Source organism: Aspergillus saccharolyticus, assembly GCF_003184585.1.
Source record: "Aspergillus saccharolyticus JOP 1030-1 unplaced genomic scaffold BP01scaffold_34, whole genome shotgun sequence".
NCBI classification, from domain to species: Eukaryota; Fungi; Ascomycota; class Eurotiomycetes; order Eurotiales; family Aspergillaceae; genus Aspergillus; species Aspergillus saccharolyticus.
In genome coordinates, this window is record NW_020290644.1 from 264,306 (window position 1) to 281,185 (window position 16,880).

The 16,880-nt window shown below is 48.3% G+C and overlaps 8 protein-coding genes across 8 annotated transcripts; 4 read left to right on the top strand and 4 right to left on the bottom strand.

The window, feature by feature from the left end:
• Positions 1-2,264: 2,264 nt before the first annotated feature.
• BP01DRAFT_134162 (uncharacterized protein) lies at positions 2,265-3,119 on the bottom strand. Its single transcript, XM_025570498.1, has one exon. The coding sequence runs from the start codon at positions 2,972-2,974 to the stop codon at positions 2,516-2,518; it is 459 nt and encodes a 152-aa protein (XP_025428543.1). The 5' UTR covers positions 2,975-3,119; the 3' UTR covers positions 2,265-2,515.
• On the bottom strand, positions 3,119-3,675 carry BP01DRAFT_134178 (uncharacterized protein). Its single transcript, XM_025570499.1, has one exon. It carries the CDS (start codon positions 3,618-3,620, stop codon positions 3,264-3,266), a length of 357 nt encoding a protein of 118 aa, XP_025428544.1. The 5' UTR covers positions 3,621-3,675; the 3' UTR covers positions 3,119-3,263.
• Positions 3,676-4,548: 873 nt separating this feature from the next.
• Positions 4,549-6,360, top strand: BP01DRAFT_376219 (cytochrome P450; the record flags this gene model as incomplete). Its single annotated transcript, XM_025576938.1, has 6 exons — positions 4,549-4,780; positions 4,833-5,114; positions 5,170-5,267; positions 5,325-5,619; positions 5,693-6,110; positions 6,195-6,360. 6 exons carry the CDS (start codon positions 4,549-4,551, stop codon positions 6,358-6,360), a joined length of 1,491 nt encoding a protein of 496 aa, XP_025428545.1.
• A 1,362-nt stretch (positions 6,361-7,722) lies between these two features.
• Positions 7,723-9,104, bottom strand: BP01DRAFT_359433 (FAD-dependent oxidoreductase). The gene has a single exon (XM_025575681.1). The coding sequence runs from the start codon at positions 9,072-9,074 to the stop codon at positions 7,854-7,856; it is 1,221 nt and encodes a 406-aa protein (XP_025428546.1). The 5' UTR covers positions 9,075-9,104; the 3' UTR covers positions 7,723-7,853.
• Positions 9,105-9,767: 663 nt separating this feature from the next.
• Positions 9,768-10,490, top strand: BP01DRAFT_346810 (SDR family oxidoreductase; the record flags this gene model as incomplete). The annotated part of the gene is made up of 1 exon (XM_025573655.1): positions 9,768-10,490. Exon 1 carries the CDS (start codon positions 9,819-9,821, stop codon positions 10,488-10,490), a length of 672 nt encoding a protein of 223 aa, XP_025428547.1. The 5' UTR covers positions 9,768-9,818.
• Positions 10,491-11,358: 868 nt separating this feature from the next.
• On the top strand, positions 11,359-12,317 carry BP01DRAFT_359434 (uncharacterized protein). Its single transcript, XM_025575682.1, has one exon. It carries the CDS (start codon positions 11,527-11,529, stop codon positions 12,241-12,243), a length of 717 nt encoding a protein of 238 aa, XP_025428548.1. The 5' UTR covers positions 11,359-11,526; the 3' UTR covers positions 12,244-12,317.
• Positions 12,318-12,834: 517 nt separating this feature from the next.
• Positions 12,835-13,494, top strand: BP01DRAFT_417980 (glutathione S-transferase family protein; the record flags this gene model as incomplete). The annotated part of the gene is made up of 1 exon (XM_025579287.1): positions 12,835-13,494. The coding sequence occupies exon 1, from the start codon at positions 12,841-12,843 to the stop codon at positions 13,492-13,494; it is 654 nt and encodes a 217-aa protein (XP_025428549.1). The 5' UTR covers positions 12,835-12,840.
• A 1,038-nt stretch (positions 13,495-14,532) lies between these two features.
• BP01DRAFT_134191 (uncharacterized protein) lies at positions 14,533-16,297 on the bottom strand. Its single transcript, XM_025570500.1, has 4 exons — positions 16,028-16,297; positions 15,671-15,962; positions 15,062-15,605; positions 14,533-15,001 (listed from the first exon to the last, which is right to left on the bottom strand). Exons 2-4 carry the CDS (start codon positions 15,931-15,933, stop codon positions 14,642-14,644), a joined length of 1,167 nt encoding a protein of 388 aa, XP_025428550.1. The 5' UTR covers positions 15,934-15,962; positions 16,028-16,297; the 3' UTR covers positions 14,533-14,641.
• Between the last annotated feature and the right edge of the window lie 583 nt (positions 16,298-16,880).

Genomic DNA, 16,880 nt, shown 5'->3' on the forward strand with positions numbered 1-16,880 from the left:
CGAGGGCTGTCAGCAAGAGATCGGCTCGAAAGCTTCCAGAACGGGAGTTCAGCGCTGTTAATCGCTCGCAGCTGAGTTGGTCTATACTGAGTGAGAAGTGCCGACAGCCCTGTCGTCTGATGAATGCAGGTTTTGCCCTCGATTTGTTGACCGGAGCCCACTTGGTGCTTTCTAGCGCAGCCCGCAATTGCCCATTTTTAGGGCTGCTTTCCCCGATCGGGCAACCCGCCGACCTAGCTGGACCCTCCTGCTGAGACCAGTTGCGGGTAAATCCGTATCCGATTAATTAAGGGTACTCAAAGGGTGTGCGCTCATCCCGGGGATTCAGATAGCTTCTCCTGACATAACTGATCTGCGTGCGGAGTGGGAATGTGACAAGTCAGGCCCGGTGGTGCCAATCTCCTTCGCAGCGATCTAGAACCGGCACCTGCTGTAGGGATTTGCATCCGACCAATCGTCACACTGGCCATGTACCGACTTTAAACCTGAAACCAGAAGACATTCATCGAATCTCCGACAAGCCCGAACCTTAATCCTCGGTCAACAATACCATCTTAGTCCACTACCCGCAAAAGAGTCTAAATGCTCCTCGGGGAAACCCCGAGATGATGTTCTGCTCTCCCTGTTTCTAAGACGAGCCAGTTTGTTCAACATCGCATGGCCGTCAAGGATCTTGAGCCAAAGTCGCACGTGTCTTTGTCAACCATGGTAGTCTGATCGTCTCGTTCCGCTCCATCAATCAGCCATGGGGTAGAATACAGATCTAGTGGCCAACCCAATGAATCTCTTCTCTTTCCACCCACACTGCAGCCTGAGCTGCAACTAATATCTTCCTTGGCGGTTTGCACCAGGGCACTCTGTGTGGAGGCGACCTTGCTCTTTCCAGACTGTAGATCTATGTCTCAATCAAAGCACTTTACCATCCAACTAATCTGCAATCCTGCAATCCTGCAATCGTGCCTTGGTGCCGATTCGAATGAGAATCACAGTAGCGATCGACTTTCAATGTATGGTAGCTTCTGGACCCACTAAGATCCCTCGACCAGATTTCTTTGTTGCAAGATGCTCGGCTTCCTCGAGCCAACGGATTCCCTAGTGTTGTCCGTATCTCCACAGCCCGGGATGAATATTTATCAACCGGATGGGAGTGCCTGACGCCACTGGTGATTTCTAACAGAAGACAACGCCACTCGGCCCAGGGCGACTATGCTTGCAATGCCCCAATTGACGAACAAGGAAGGAGCGTCATGCAGATCACTTCTGTTGCTGGTTGACTGGGCGTGGTTTCTGTCCCTACGACTCCTCCAGCAAGCCAGTATCCTTCTACCCGGGCCCTCCCTGAACATCTCATCTACAGCTCATCACGACCACTGAATGCGATCGAGATGCTTCCGATTATCAGATATAATGCTCGCTTGGACATATTACCGCTCTGATAGAGATCTTCTATACACTTGAATATCATATTCTAGGCTATGGACTATGACTCATTGTGCTAAACTGCGATGTGGAGTTCTTTGCAAGTTGCTCTGCGAGGCAGGATGTTGAACAAAAGGGAATCTTTTTCAGGGCTAGTACTCAAAATACCGGCTTACCAACATCAGGCTTGAATCATTAGTTCAGTTGTCGAGAATCCATCATTGCCACCGGCGAGGCCCGTGTTCCATTAAGGATCGTCTGTCTCAGCAACCAGCGAACAAGTAAGAGTACCTGATTGTTAAGAGTACCTGATTGTCGGGTAAGCGGATTCCATTCCACGGATTCCTTGTAGCTGGCATTGCACTCCAGTCAGAGACAAGGCTGTGGCAATTCTGGGGTGGATATATGACGCTCGATGATGGAGTTCACAATAGCAGGCGCAACATTGAGGCTACTACACATGAGATAGCTAACTTGTATGCGTCTACCGCTCAGATATCCTTCACTCAATAGCACTCGCCATCACTCAAATCCGGGCAGTAAGAGCAAAATAATGCGGATCCTCGCTATAACGAACCATTGGGAACGCCTCGCATATTTGTTATAGCGAGGAATTTCGTTGCAATGAGGAATTTGTTGCAGCGAGGAATGATTAATTCTGAACTGGCTAATCAGTGGGCTGGTCTCTATAAGGTCTAGGAAGTATTATAGCTATTATAATCTATCTAAAAAAGCTGTGTATATCTGTCTGCTTTTCGCTGTTTGCTTCTAACATCTTCAAGGACTGTTCCTTGTGTCTAAGAAGCTGAAAAAAGGGTAAATCAGTCTAATTCTACTAGTTTTCTCTATATCTGAAGCTTACATAGACTATCCAAGATGTTTGAGATAGTCAAGAGTATAATAGGCTTATATTTTTTCTCTTTATCTTCTTCTTCCTTTTTTGTAGTATATTCTGTACCTTGAAGCCCTTGAAGAGCACACCGGGCCGATTTTTACAAGTTTATTTTTAGTTAGCGACCTGATTAGTCTTAGATACAACCTCAAAAACACCATATTGTGAAAGCCGTTGAGGTCGAAAATCTCAAGCAATTTGATGCTATATGACAAGAATTCTGTGGGGGGCGAACCATATGCTTATCGGTGGTTCATACAAGACAAAGTAACCAAACAAGGCAAACACGGTTCCGGTTCCTTCCTGTCCCCGCCTCATGACCTTCTTGGCTCTCACCATATGATTCCTTGATATAACAAACTTGGTATAGAGGGAAGGCTTTATTAAACAGATGATGTTATATGGTAGAAACGACGAATCTTGCATGTAGGCGGAGAACTCGAGGGCGGGGAGTTTTACTCTATTAAGGAATTCGCTACGCCGAGGTTCGTTGTAGCGAGCATCCACGGTAGAGCAAAACCAGATCACGTGCTTTATGTTCAGAACGTTGTACCGGGAACCAAAAAGTGCTTCGCTATCATCTGCTGACTGCATTGTAACCATGAATGCAATAATCAGCAAATGCTTTCTCAACAAAATGCGTGCATCCGCCCGCCTCTTCATCCCGATAACACATGGGAATGTTTTGTGATTGGGCGGAGATCATCAGATGCGGCGGTCAGATCCTCCCGAGATGAATATCACCATCGCAGCAGTTTGACCGACGGGTGGAGGAATCCCGCCCCCCGGTGAAAATGTTGTAAGGGCTAAGGTGGTGAATTAGCGTGATGAACGAATAGCTCTTGTGAGGCGAAAGGTGCCAATCTATTGCCTTAAGGTGTTGTTGCTGATCTGCCTAGTTCGCGAGTCATCCGCTCCCTAAGTGGGAGGTCGCGACCTGCTCGCTTAGCTATCACGTGAGTGATGACAGCTTTCCCCGACCGAGCACCGTTGACGTAGAGATTGGCCACGGTTCCGACACACAGTCGGAAGACATGTCTGTCATATTCCTAGCTGGGCAGGAGCGAGGCTGGGTCTTCTTGTGCGAGCCGGACACCGACGGGGCCGGCGACGGAGCAAATGCGCTACACCGAAGCCGACATAGAGGCGTAACGTTATGCGGCACAGTTCGCCGATTTCCCCGTGTCGAGGACACTGAAGGTGAAGGATGTGTACGTGACGCGATTGATCGAGGGGATAGCGAATCTGGAGGAAGGGAGTCTGGCGCAATGGAGCTGGGGCGGGCGGATTGTGCTGGCGGGAGACGCATGCCACAAGTTCACCCAACACGCCGGGTGGGTGTCGAACATTAAGATCCAGGATGTGGTGGTGCTATGCCACGGGCTGCATGCGCTACTGCAATTGAACGGTCCTGACGTGGCACCGCACAAAAAAGCCCTAGCCAGCTCTTCGGGGAGGGAGTACCAGAAGATCAGGGCCGATGCCTAGCCGAGCGGGTGATTGCCTAGTGGCTGATTTAACTTAACTTAGTTAAGTTATGCAGGTATAGATGACTAAGTGAGACATTCCACACCCAGCACAGCTGAGTGTCCAACTATCAATGAGATACGGCTTACGCTGCATACAACATCGCCAGATACTGCTTCTCCTCACAGAGACGGGAACTCTCAACAGGATCCATATAGCTTAGAAGAAGCCTCTGGACGATCAGCGTGTCGAGGGAGTTGGTGATGGCCCGAGTCTGGGATCAGAGGAGCGGGAGGCTGTCCTTGGTCAGTTGAAGCACTTAGATGGTCTTATCAAGAGTGATGACATCAACGATTTAGCACGTACATAACTAGCCTCAAGAGGATAACTATGAATATCGCAAAGATGGATAGGCAGACAACAGTGGCGTTCGTGAGCGATAATTCGGGGCCCCATTATTCAGACCAGAGACCATCCTCGTCCACTCTTTTTCCTTCAACTTCCCATTGCTGCGGGGTCTGCATTAGTGCCTCTCGATTGGAGCACGGGACGAGAGCTACCTTGATTTTAGAGGAATGATTGGCCTACACGCTTAATACCCTTGCAGATCAGCAATGACCATACTGGATCCGATAACAGCACGGGCTTACTCGGGATATTGGATGTCACGTATGCATGTCCCCTCACGGTGGAGAAATAATATAAGCCGAGACTGACGGTGAGAGAAAGCCCAGACAACGGCAAAGATCTGGACACGCACGCTTCACAATATGCTCTCAATCTCATCGACAATCTTCAGCTCCACGGGCCTTCTCTACTTAATTGGGATCTGGGCGGCATCTCGTCTCGTCCGCGCCTTATACAATGTCTCCCCCCTCCACCCTCTCAGCCACATCCCAGGGCCGAAGCTCGCAGCAGCCACATTCCTGTATGAGGCTTGGTTCGATTTGATTCAAGGAGGTCGGTTCACCCACGAGATCCGGCGATTGCACGAAATATATGGTTCGTTGTCCCGCTGCCATACTCGGTAATGCATCTGACGCGTAGAGACCAGGCCCGGTGGTGCGCATTAACCCAGAGGAAATCCACTTCAACGACCCCAGCTTTATCGACGAGGTGTACTCTACCGCCGGGCGCGCGCGAAACAAACAGCATCATTATGTCGCCTTTGCAACTGGACCGTCCGCCGAGGCGATGTTCGCCACCATTGACCATAAACAGCATCGCGTTCGACGCAGCGCAATGAACAAATTCTTCTCGCGGGCACAGATTGCTCGGCTGGAGCCTGAGATCCAGAGGTTGGCGGATCAGCTCTGCGATAAGATTGTCCGACTCGGTAGGATGAAGGTCAATACCTACCGTGACGATCTCGCTGACAGCCCGATTCCCAGGCACCAAGGACCACGAACCACTCGATATAACCAGGGCGTATAGCTGCTTCGCCGCGGATGTCATCTCCGGCTACTGCTTCGGCGAGTCCATCGGATTTGTGGCGCAGGAGGGCTGAGAGCCCAACTTCCGTGACGCCGTGGTGGGTCTATTGGAGACGATCTTTCTTTTTCGATTCATACCTGTAACCAAACTTGTGGTACCCTTGGTCCCGTTCCTGTGGAGATGGCTGTCCCCATCCTTACAGGTGTACATGGACGAGTCGACGCAGAAGATGCCGGCTCGCGTCCGGCAAGCGAGACAGGAGTTCGAGGCGGGCACCATCCCCAGCCGGCCGACCATCTTCCACGCCCTGCTTACGTCTTCATTGCCGGAGGCCGAAAGAACCGACTACCGGTTGACAGGGGATGGTTTGTCATTGAACGCCGCCGGGACGGAGACAACTGCTGCAAGTAACCGTCCTCCAACAGTTCTTTTGGTTCGCTCCCAGTACTCTAACAATATTGCAGTGGACCCTCACCATAGCGACCTACTACCTCCTGAGCCAGCCAGAGACTCTTGCGCGCCTTGTCGAGGAGCTTGAAGCTGCCGACGCCAGCAACCGAACTTGGAACGAGCTTGAGAGACTGCCCTACCTGGGCGCGGTCATCGCCGAGGCACTTCGCCTGGCCTACGGAGTCAGCCCGCGCAGCCCGCGAATCGCGCCGACCGAGCGTCTCCTCTACCGTGGTCAGTTCCAGGGACGGAAGATCGTCTACGACATCCCCCCCGGCACCCCCGTGGGCATGTCTAATGCGATCAATCACCACAATGAGGATGTGTTTCCCGACTCGCATAGTTTTAGGGTGGAGCGATGGCTCGAAGCCGATGAAGCTCAGCGTCGCAGACTGGAAACGAGTATGACCTCGTTCTCCCGGGGCAGCCGCTCATGCGTTGGAATGAAGTAGGTGTCACTGCCGCCGCAAGTTCACTCGGGTGCATCTGTTTTGGGGACGCTATCAACGCTAACCTGGCTCACGACGACTAGTCTCGCCTACTGTAACCTATATGTGGCGCTAGCGGCCCTCGCGGTGCGGGTGCTCCCCCGAGCGAGACTGTACCAGACGACCGTGGAGGATGTGGCGTACGATCATGATGTTTTTGTCGGGGTGCCGAAACGGAGCTCGAAAGGGGTGAGGGTTGTTGTTTCCTAGGATAGATACGAGTGTGAGGATTGAGTCAGTGGTCAGTAACTGGCTAGAATATTGCACGTAATCGTCCAGTAAGGGTCCTTCCCACATCTTGAATCCCAGAGTCATGGCGTGAGAAAGAGAAACGACGATATGGCCACTATATATCAGTCCCTGAACTAGTCAAGGCTACTGGAATCCGATAAGATAGAAGCAGGCTTTACACAGCGGGATCACTAGCCCACTCCGTTTGTACAATTATACTGGGCAGAGCAAGAGGTGGCTACGATGGTGGGGGCGGGGCGGGGCGCGGCCGGGACGGAACGACGCGAGTTTCCACCAGAACAACACCCGAGCTATTTTCGCCAGTCATGATGGGAAGAGTAATGTTGAAGTTTCTTGACGGCATGAAAGGGACTGTATCACAAAGAGTGCTGAGAGTCTAAACATTCGCAGCCATGCTCATCTTCACCTTCAATATAGTGAATGCCATGGAGAGCATAGGCATCTCTATCCCAGTAGTATAAACACATCACATGCTTTTCAAGCGGCATCATTTATAGAGCTACATCGACGGGGTAACTCCAATCTGGCCACTGTTTCAGGCACCATACTTTACTGACCCTGCACGAATTTTAAGTAAGCTTGGTGCATATACAGGGGTTTCCAGGGCGGCCAAATCAAGAAAGATTGCACCACACAGTTTGCAAGATAGCCCTATCATGAGTTTACCCTAGATATTTCCAGTCGAACAAGGCTCAATTGCTTAGGACTGAGCCATAGATCCAAAGTGTATGTCCAGCATATCCATCCATCAGCCATATTTTTTCACCACTCTCATCCCAAACGGCGAGCCCAATCCCGTTGCAAGTGAAATACATCAGACCCCTATTTACCGCCCCAAGATCCCCCCGACCACCAGCTCCAAAACCCTCCCCCCAGCCCACCACAACGGACCTTAACCTCAACACTCTCCCCCCCCCAAATGACGCCCCAAAGACGTCCTTACCCCGCGTGCAGAGCCAAAAAGAAAAAAGAATGCCGCGACTGGGACTCGAACCAGGAATCTCCACTCCACACCGCTAGCATAAGGCTATACGGGGGCTCTGCAATGTTAATATCACTACACCACCGCGGCTGTTTGTCGTACAGTAGCACTCGAAACTAAAATATAGGCCCACATTCCCTATTTACTGTACCTCGGAAAGGGGGTAACCCTTGCGCTAGAGGATAATCGGGATCTGTCTGCGCGTTCTTAAGTTGTGGAAAGATGTCCTCACATCGTTGTCGCATACGTTTGACGATTGGAGCTTCAAGGATATAATCGAGACACTGTTGGTGTGGTTCCACAATACCAGCAAGCAATAGAATTTTATTATTCCGCGGGACGATAAATACAATCTCATCGGCACTATGAACCGCATCGGCGGTGATCCACGAGATCTGAATTATAGAATTCAAATAGGATAAAAGTGTACCGGTGAAGCCGATTTCGATGACTGTGACACCCCTCAAACTCAGACAGCAAGCCATTCTTGAAACATCTTATCTAAATCGGGCTTGAAGAGCCACTCCATGTTGAAATCCTCTGTTCCCACAGCCTCGCTGCAGAATTCGCTTTGGGTAGACTCGGGCAGGCGACGGACATTCATCTGTGCGGCCAGAATAATCAGTCGGTCAATCCGTTCCTGCCGACCGCGTTGCCATTTGGGCAAAACAGAAGCCAATGAATCTCTGTCGCACTGACCACGCACCAGGGCATAGGTATAGGCATCTTCAAAGACTTGGTTGGCTCCTTGTCCCGACGACGGAGGAATGGCATGCGCAGCATCTCCAAGAATAGAGACTCGACCTCCAATTGACGTCCACCTCTCCATCTTTGGAACTTGATAGAAGGGCCAGATGGATACCGAGTCTGGTGTGACAGCTGAGACAGCTTGACGGACAACCTCCGGGAAATCCTCCACTCCCTGACGAAGGAAATCAACAGACCCTTCTTTGTCGGCCAAGATATTTTTCCAGCCTTCCCGGTCATGTTCTTCGATTCTTCTCTGCTTTACAATGACCAATTCAGAGCCATCAGAAAAGTTCGGGGCGAGGATGTACGCGCCGTGAGTTCTGCTCATGATTGTGACAGGCAAGGAGTAATCCTCAGGCATTTCAACTTGGCTAGTCTTGATTGTCGCTGCAATAGCCATGACATTCATAAACTTGGGCTCAATATCCGGGTAAAGGTAAGACCGAACACGAGAGTGAATACCGTCGGTACCGACAAGAGTATCAGCTTCGCCAACTGTGCCATCGTCAAATTCCCATGTCACCCCAGTCTCAGACTCCGATATAATTTGTTTGAACTTCTTCCCGAAGACGATCTTGATGTTCTTCTCAGCACATTTCCCGAGGAGTGCCTTGATCACAGTTCTTCTGTAGACGCGAAGGCCGGGGTAGCCATATTTCTCCACGCTGCCAATTTCGTACGCATCGAAAGGCTTATCATCCTGAGAACGAAAGTGAAAAGCCTCGGCAGGATATCCCTCACTCAAAACACTTTCATAGATACCCAGCTTGTCGATTATCTGAAGGGCGTTGGGCGAGACTGTGATAGCGCCTCCAATATCGAGAGGCGCAGGCCTGAGCTCGTAAACAGTGGACTGAATGTTCTGTTGGTGAAGAGACAACGCTAGAACGAGGCCCGAGAGCCCAGCGCCAATGATTGCGACATCGCGATGACTGGCCATTTTTGTGAGTTCAAATTGTGTAAGTTTGACCAATGATGAAAGTGTTTAGGCTTAGACAAGGAGCACAGGACCGCATTTATATATTCAAGAGCCTGGGCAATCTTCAAAAGCCTAACGTAATTAGGTATCTCTACTTTTACTCGACGTGCTGCATAATCCGCTCAATACGCTGAATAGCACGCCACTAGTTTGAAACAATCCTACCGACTGATCCCACCAATCGTGCAGCTATATGGGCCTGAGTGCCGATCGCCGGTTACATAGAAGGAAAGATAAACCCGGAATGACGAAGTACCCGGCTTCCGTACCCATAATGAGGTCCCTCAACTGAGAAATGTGCATAAGACGCCCGCAGCCCAATAGATGTTGCTGATCTCCACTTATGCACGAACGGCGAGAAACAGTTTTCGTGTACTCTGCTTTGGAACCTAAGATTCAGGAAAATTACTTGGCATACCGGCAAGACTTGCCGCGATACAGCTCTGTAGCCGGGGCGGCCCGATATAAGCTGACTATCGGGATTAGTGTGTATTACTCAGAAAAAGAACGGAAACAGATTAGTGACAATAATAAATCATATTTTGGAAAAAGGTTGAATCAATAATTAAAGAAAGAAAAACAGAAAATTCTTAGAAGAAGGTTCTCGGTATATTTCTAGTGTATTAAAGCCGATGCTTTCGTCAAGTGTTGATTCCAACTCTTACACAATTCCACGCAAAGATCCTTCACCTTTTACAGAGTACCATGACTCCAAAAATTGTCTTAATTGTCGGGGCTTCGCGAGGAATTGGGCGCGAGCTCGTAAGACAATTGAGCGCGGATTCCAACCTGCAAATTATCGCCACCGTTCGCCAACAAACCGACTTTGGTGCTACCAACATTTCATACCTCGTCCTCGATCAAAGTGTCCCGTCCTCCATCACCCAAGCTGCATCTCAAGTCCCGGAGATCGACACCCTCATTATCAATGGTGCTTTCGGCGAGGAAGACCAGCTCCTCACATGTCCGGACGAGAAGTTTGACAAATATCTCGACGTTAATGTGAAAGGTCCTCTTCGAATCGTTAAGGCTTTTCTTCCCGCTCTCCTAGCTCGCGAAACAAGACAGATTGTCTTGACATCCTCTCTTTGCGGATCACTACAAAAGCAGAGTGAATTTGATCACGGGTCTCTTGGTCCTTATTCTCTGACCAAGGCTGCTGGCAACATGATGATGATCCAGCTTCACCATGAGCTGCGCCAAGAGAAGTTCACCTTGCTCTCATTCCACCCAGGCTGGGTTGCAACTGATATGGGTGGCTCAGGGGGTATGCCTGTTGAGACCTCTGTTGCTGGATACGTCAAGGTACTCAAGGAACTCAAGCTGAAAGATCACCCCCAATTTATTGCTTGGGATGGAACGATTGTCCCATGGTAAAAAGGGTAACTGAATACAAGGACGACTTTTTGGTGTTTATCGTTGATGTATTACGACCAGTACTCGGTGCTACTGAATAAAGGATTGACGCTAGAATACTCCAATTTTTAAACCATCTCTCTAAAATATCTGATATTCGTTAGACCAAGGACAACATATAAACGAGCATTTCCTTTAAAGGAAATGATGCATGAATTGTTCCCTGACATGGGTATCAGATTTGAGACTACCCTATTAAGTAAGTCATTGTAATTCTCTCGTAAGATGTAAGACTTACTAATCCAATCTTCGTGGGTGTCTCTCGCACAGGGACTTCAGCCTCAGTTCCAGTCTTTCTATCTATAGCCATCTTCATCCTTTTCCCCTCAGCTTTCATCATAGCGAAGCCTTACTCCGAACTGAACGGGTGAACCACTCTTAGTGAGCTGATTCTACGGTCGACCTCGGTGCTTAAGGTTATGATGTATGTATAAATTGCTATACCTAGTAAAAATGATGGGTATTTCGTTGAGATAATCGATTTTGAAGTATTCTAAGTCATTCGACGACTCAGTTATGCAAGTGCATGGAATATTACTAATAGCTGCACTGGTAATAACGTTAAGGTTTTGTCGGGACTTGTGCGGGCCGATAAAGTGGGGGGATCAGCAAACGCCTAACGGAACACTGGTCACATTCTTCTTATCGGTCCTTATGCGGGCCGTCCGTGTGGAGAATAGCGGGGAACAGCGACCTGTGGAGAATTGACTCTAGCGAGCCATCGCCTACTATTACCACACCACATTACTCTTCTGGCCAAATAATTTACCTCCATGGAACTTAGGTGAGTGCCCGAGATTGAGGCAGGTCTCTTTCTCGTTCGCCACCTCTTGGTTACATTCAATGCTTCCGGAAGCTCCTGGGTCCCGAAGTCGGCATCATAAATACTCCTTACGAAGCCGCTCCGCCACCTCCCTTCGTACAACGGCCTACATACTAGAATCTATTCTCTCCAGATTGCATTGTCATTTGTATCACTTCAGCGCATCTCGCCATAATGCCTTCCCAAGTCCTCGGATACCCGACCGGTTTCAGTACTGAGGTGACTGCCGGTCCCTCCATTGCTGGTACAGCCGATGAATATGAACTTCGCTTTGCACGCCGTGCATTGGAAAGGATCAAGTCTCACCTGGGCCTTGAAGCCACGGAAAAGCTCGTCCAGCCTGATATCGACGAATCGAATAGATTTTGGCAGAGAGTGCTCGCCGAGAACACAACAGGCGAATTTAAGCCCGCTCGTATCGAACTTTCCGTGAAAGGCATTACTATGGAAGAATTCCTTCCCTGGTTTCGCAACCGTTGCCAGCGAAACGTTTCCAACATGCTCGCAGGTCAACCTGAGCATTGGGTTGTTTCCGCTGATGAACAGGGCAATGAAAAAGTGATCGAGAACTTGGGTCCATGGGTCTCACGCTTTTTTATCAAGTTCGAGGCACCATCTCAGCCTTTCCAGCTGAACGATATTCGCGAAGATTTCCCTCTCAGAATGACCGGTTATGGACATACGGACGATGGCTCGATCAATGGTTACGTGCTCCATCAATTTCGACCTCACACTGACGGCTCTGGGTTTGATGTCAACCTTTGCATCTACTTCCCTGCTTCGGCTCCCGAAGTTCTATTTGAACAGCATCGTCAGCACCTTGTTGTTGAGTTCACCAACTGGACACGTCACTGCTACCGGGAATTAAAGGTAGAGGGGATCCAAATGTGAACACAATTGTCAAGCGAAATCTTTTCACTTGGAAAATGTACATGTGTGCATTTCACTTCTAGAGCTGAAATGTCTGATCAAATAGCTTCACGAAATTTATTATAAGAATTTGAATGGGTACTGAATGAAATGTCCTAAGTACTTAACGCGAACTAGTTTACTGCCAATATCTCAAATTGCCGTAAGTAGGACGGTCTTGGATCATTGTGAATCATTACTGGCTTCAAACTTGCCCCAGATTTCAACGTATCATGCCTGAGCAAGTTATCGTCATTTATGCTAGTGAGGGTTGCTATTAGGAATCAGTTCCTACGAAGTCTTGATCGAGAGTACTATTACATCGTGGGGAATTTGGAAATATCTGGATTCATGACAAAATCAGTGGGCCAGATAAGTATTCTCCTACTTTCACGAAAATTCCGAATACGCCTAGCAACTAATTGCGGTGGTCACATTTGCATTTGTCATCGTATCCGTTGATTTCAAATCACAGAATGGGCCTCAATATATAATTCAAGCCTAGGCACGAAGTAGTGCATAATTTCAGTCTTAGGTTGTGATCTCTGAGCAGTTTTATTTCCTCTCCCCGTCTTCAAAATGCCGTCTCTGCAACCCATCAAACTCTACACCCATGGAAATGCCCCAAATCCACTCAAAGTTGCTATTCTTCTAAGAGAGCTCGATATTCCTTACGAAACCAAAAGTGTTCCTTTCGAGGAACTGAAGAAAGAACCCTATGAGTCTATCAACCCAAATGGCCGTCTCCCCGCAATTCAAGACCCAAACACCAATCTAACGGTTTGGGAGTCTGGTGCTATTCTAGAGTACCTACTTGAGAAATATGATCACGTTGCTTCCCTCACCTTTGCCCGCGACTCAGCCGAATATTTTGAAGCCAAGCAATGGCTCTTTTTCCAAGTTTCGGGCCAAGGCCCTTACTTTGGCCAAGCGGTCTGGTTCACCTTGTTTCACCCTGAGCAAATCCAAAGTGCAAAGGACCGATATGTGAACGAGATTCGTCGTGTGACGGGAGTCTTGAACAAGGCATTGCAAAACAAGAAATACCTTGTTGGCGACAAATACAGTTACGCCGATCTCGCATTTTTACCTTCGTATGAGATTGTGCCAAAAATGTTTAAGGAGGAAGTCAAATTAGAGGAGGATTTCCCTGAGGTGGCACAGTGGCTTGACAGGATCAAGGAAAGGAAGGCTGTCCGAGAAGCGATGGAGGAGTTTGCATCTGCTACTTGAGTTCATCAACCAGAGAACGGAGATCTATGCTTAGACGCTCAAGACCCAAATTGGTGTACTTTGAGTTTCATCTAAGTTGTTTATCGCGCCCGATTCACCTATGCTTCAAAGGGATACCTCCTTATTTCGGAACCGAGTAGGTCAACTGGGACTTCACAAAGCTAGATACCGTACTACGCCTGACAATACATGGACTATCACATTTTACTTAACGCTGGGACAATGCATTATACTGAAATACCGAGAAAAGAGAGAAGACCTGAAATTGGCGCTGTAATCTTTATCTAAGCCGGGTTTTCGATTTCTCTGGAAGAAAAATACTTTTTCGACCGCCTCGATGGTCACTTACTTCAAAGATATCGTCAGTTTTGAATAGGTTGCCGTGTGGCTGCCTTGGCCGGAATTATCGCTCATAAAGGAAGATAATCCGGGTGCCGACTTCGGAATGCCCCCAAAGGCTTTCCAGTTCAAGTTATAGCCCACCAATTCAGGCTCACAATGAACTAAAGGTGAACGAACCGCCAAGCTGGAATAAACTCGGAACCAACATCTACCATCGGCCCGCAAAAGCACCGAAATACCCGATACATGTCATACGGTTGTAAACCGCATGAATTCACGTATTGAATTGGGATAAACACATCGGCAGATTGCTTGGCCCGTCTAAGATCTCTGGAAATTATAGTCCAGAAAATGAAATCAAGCCGCCTCTCGATGCCATATTTGGAATTTCATGATAAGGAAACCAATACAGAAGAACGAAGGGGCGGTGGACACAACCGGGGGTGAAGAAGGTAATAAAATCCAAGCAAATGAGGGCCAGATTGAGCGAGCACCCCAAACCAGCAGAGCCCGAAAAACATCATAATCTCTTAAAGTAAATCCCGACTCGAAACCAAATACTCATTAGGGGATTTGTGCAAGCTAGCTTTATGCGAGCCGAGGTCCGACGTTTTGACTTCATCGTAGATTGGTGTTACAGTAAATTATCGCGAAATTTGGTTCTACGGAGCTTTTCAGCCAAATGAAAACCAACAGCTTGGTGATATCATTATGTTTCGTCATTTCAATGAATCGAGGTTTGTTCAGTAGAGCATTAGACAAACGGTATGCATAGTCATCAACTGAGGCAACCAAGATAAACGGATTAACAGAAATTGACCCATAGTTGATCGAGATGATCCTGATATGGATCGTTGATTTCCGACACCACACGGCCATGCATAGGACGATCTTGTGGCTCAGACACAGCCTCTGGAACACAAGGGTTTGACCTTGAGAAACAGCGAGAGGTGACCTGTGTATCAACCGCTTCAAAGGGGATGTAGAAAGGCTCCGTGATATCAATAATTGACAAGATAGATGAGAACTGACCAGAGACAAAGTTTTGCAACTCAATGGTAGTTATTTCGTCTGTGGTCGGAATCGACATGGCATGAAGCTCAACGCCTTCTATGTGCGTGATTGAAATGAGAGCACGGGAAAGAAGTCTCGAAAGCTTCTGCCACTGCATAATTTGTCAGTCACGGTGGGATAAAGCGGAGGTTGTGAGTTCTGGAGAGGTTACCATGATCTGTGCTGGGGCCCATAAAAATCGTAATCGATTTAGAGTAAAAAGATTGATCAAGGCATACGACCTAAGGGCAGCCAACAAGCGAGCCCTGCAGCCAGGCAATGAATGTAAATGCACGAGGGCTCCGAGTTGTAGTGACGCAGCCAGATAAGTTGAAAACCCGACAAATGGTGGAATCGAGCTAAGTTGCGAGGTCCGGAATGTTACAAGTAGATTATTCACCACCTTGGTAAGTGAAAATATATGGCGGATGGCGATAAGAGCACTCAATTGTAGGAACTCGTGGTGATGGGCATGTTTCCGCAGGTTGGAAATGTAAATGTATAAATGTGGGACGGCTCGACACTGGTGGTGAAGAATTTCCGAGACAAGTGACCGGTGCAGCGACATAGGGTCAGGACATGGACCGACGGCCGACTCAGAATTAAATAAGCTAAAACAAGCATTCGTGTGGAGATCCAATTTTGCCAACGACGGTAACATGGACAAAGGATCTTCAACCGCGTGCAGAGCATGGACGAACTCGCGCACGCGGAACCTATGAATTTGCAATTAGTCAACTGACGAGTGCTGGCTGTGGCATACGGAGGATGGTAAGATTACCAGCATCCCGACAGAGCCAAGAATCTATAATTAGGCCATAACTCCTTGTATCCACCATCATCACACATATTTCGACCCAGTTGGATAGATTGTAAAATTCCTCTAATGGGTGTAAATAGAAGTTTGTCAGGGAGGTCGATAACAAGACAAGAGTCAGCAGATCGGGGTTCCTGTACAAAACAGCGAAGAGACCAGTAGACCCCAAAAATACTGAAGGCGGATTGCGGTGAAAGTTCGATGGCGTTGGCTTGCCCTTGAGACATCAAATGAAGAGACGATTGGAAAGCGGAATCTTGTTATCTTTAATAAGTAAAACCAATGAAAGGAGTTTCTGTACCTTGGGAAATCATGGCCTACCTGCAAGTGACCTCGCTCTATCGATTTGACCGCGAGCAAACCAGTAAAGAGACAGGTGAAAGGAAGCCAGTAAAGTTTACTGGCGAGCAAGGTGTCAAGGCCGGCATAACACTACTTGCGTCATGATGTGCAGCCCACGAGTTGCATTGAGAGCTGAGATCGTCACCAAGCCATGGCATATATAAATCTGTTGCGTAAGAGCTGGCATTCGATCGCGTCGCTCTTGGATCCAAAACAGATGAAAATGCAAGCAGGCTTTGTAACAAATATTCCGGAATATTCTCATTCCTATACTTGAAATATAGGGCCTCTTTGTCGAATAAAATGGCTGAGTGGATAAAATGAGAGAAATAAGTCTGAAGGAGGCCCAGTCTGTTATCGATCTCCGAGATGGCGTTCGACCTAGTGGTATGCCATTAGAAGGATGGGATAGCCGATGATTGTACTGAGCTTACAATTGGACATGATGATTATTTGCTCTACGGGTTGCTCGCTGTGCGGCTAATAATTTTCGGTCAGGGGGCAGGGGATAGTCGCAATCAGCCTCAAATTCATGACAGCGCTGGCAAATGGGCAAATCTCGAGAACATCTCCGCTGTGAGAAAAAGCGAGTCCGTACAGTTTCACGATGAAGGTTTACCTAGGAAGCTTACTTTTTGTTGCCTACACCGATAGCAGGCAGTAGGACTGATCATTATCGGTCCTTTCAGTTGTCTGTCCGTTGAGTAGATCTTAGGGTAGGATTGTCGTATATTACACGACTCCAGGGTTGTTGAATAGCTCAATAATGTAGGTGGCGTTCACCTTTGAAAATTGTTGCAGCACCAGGATTAGTAAATACTCGGAGAAAGGA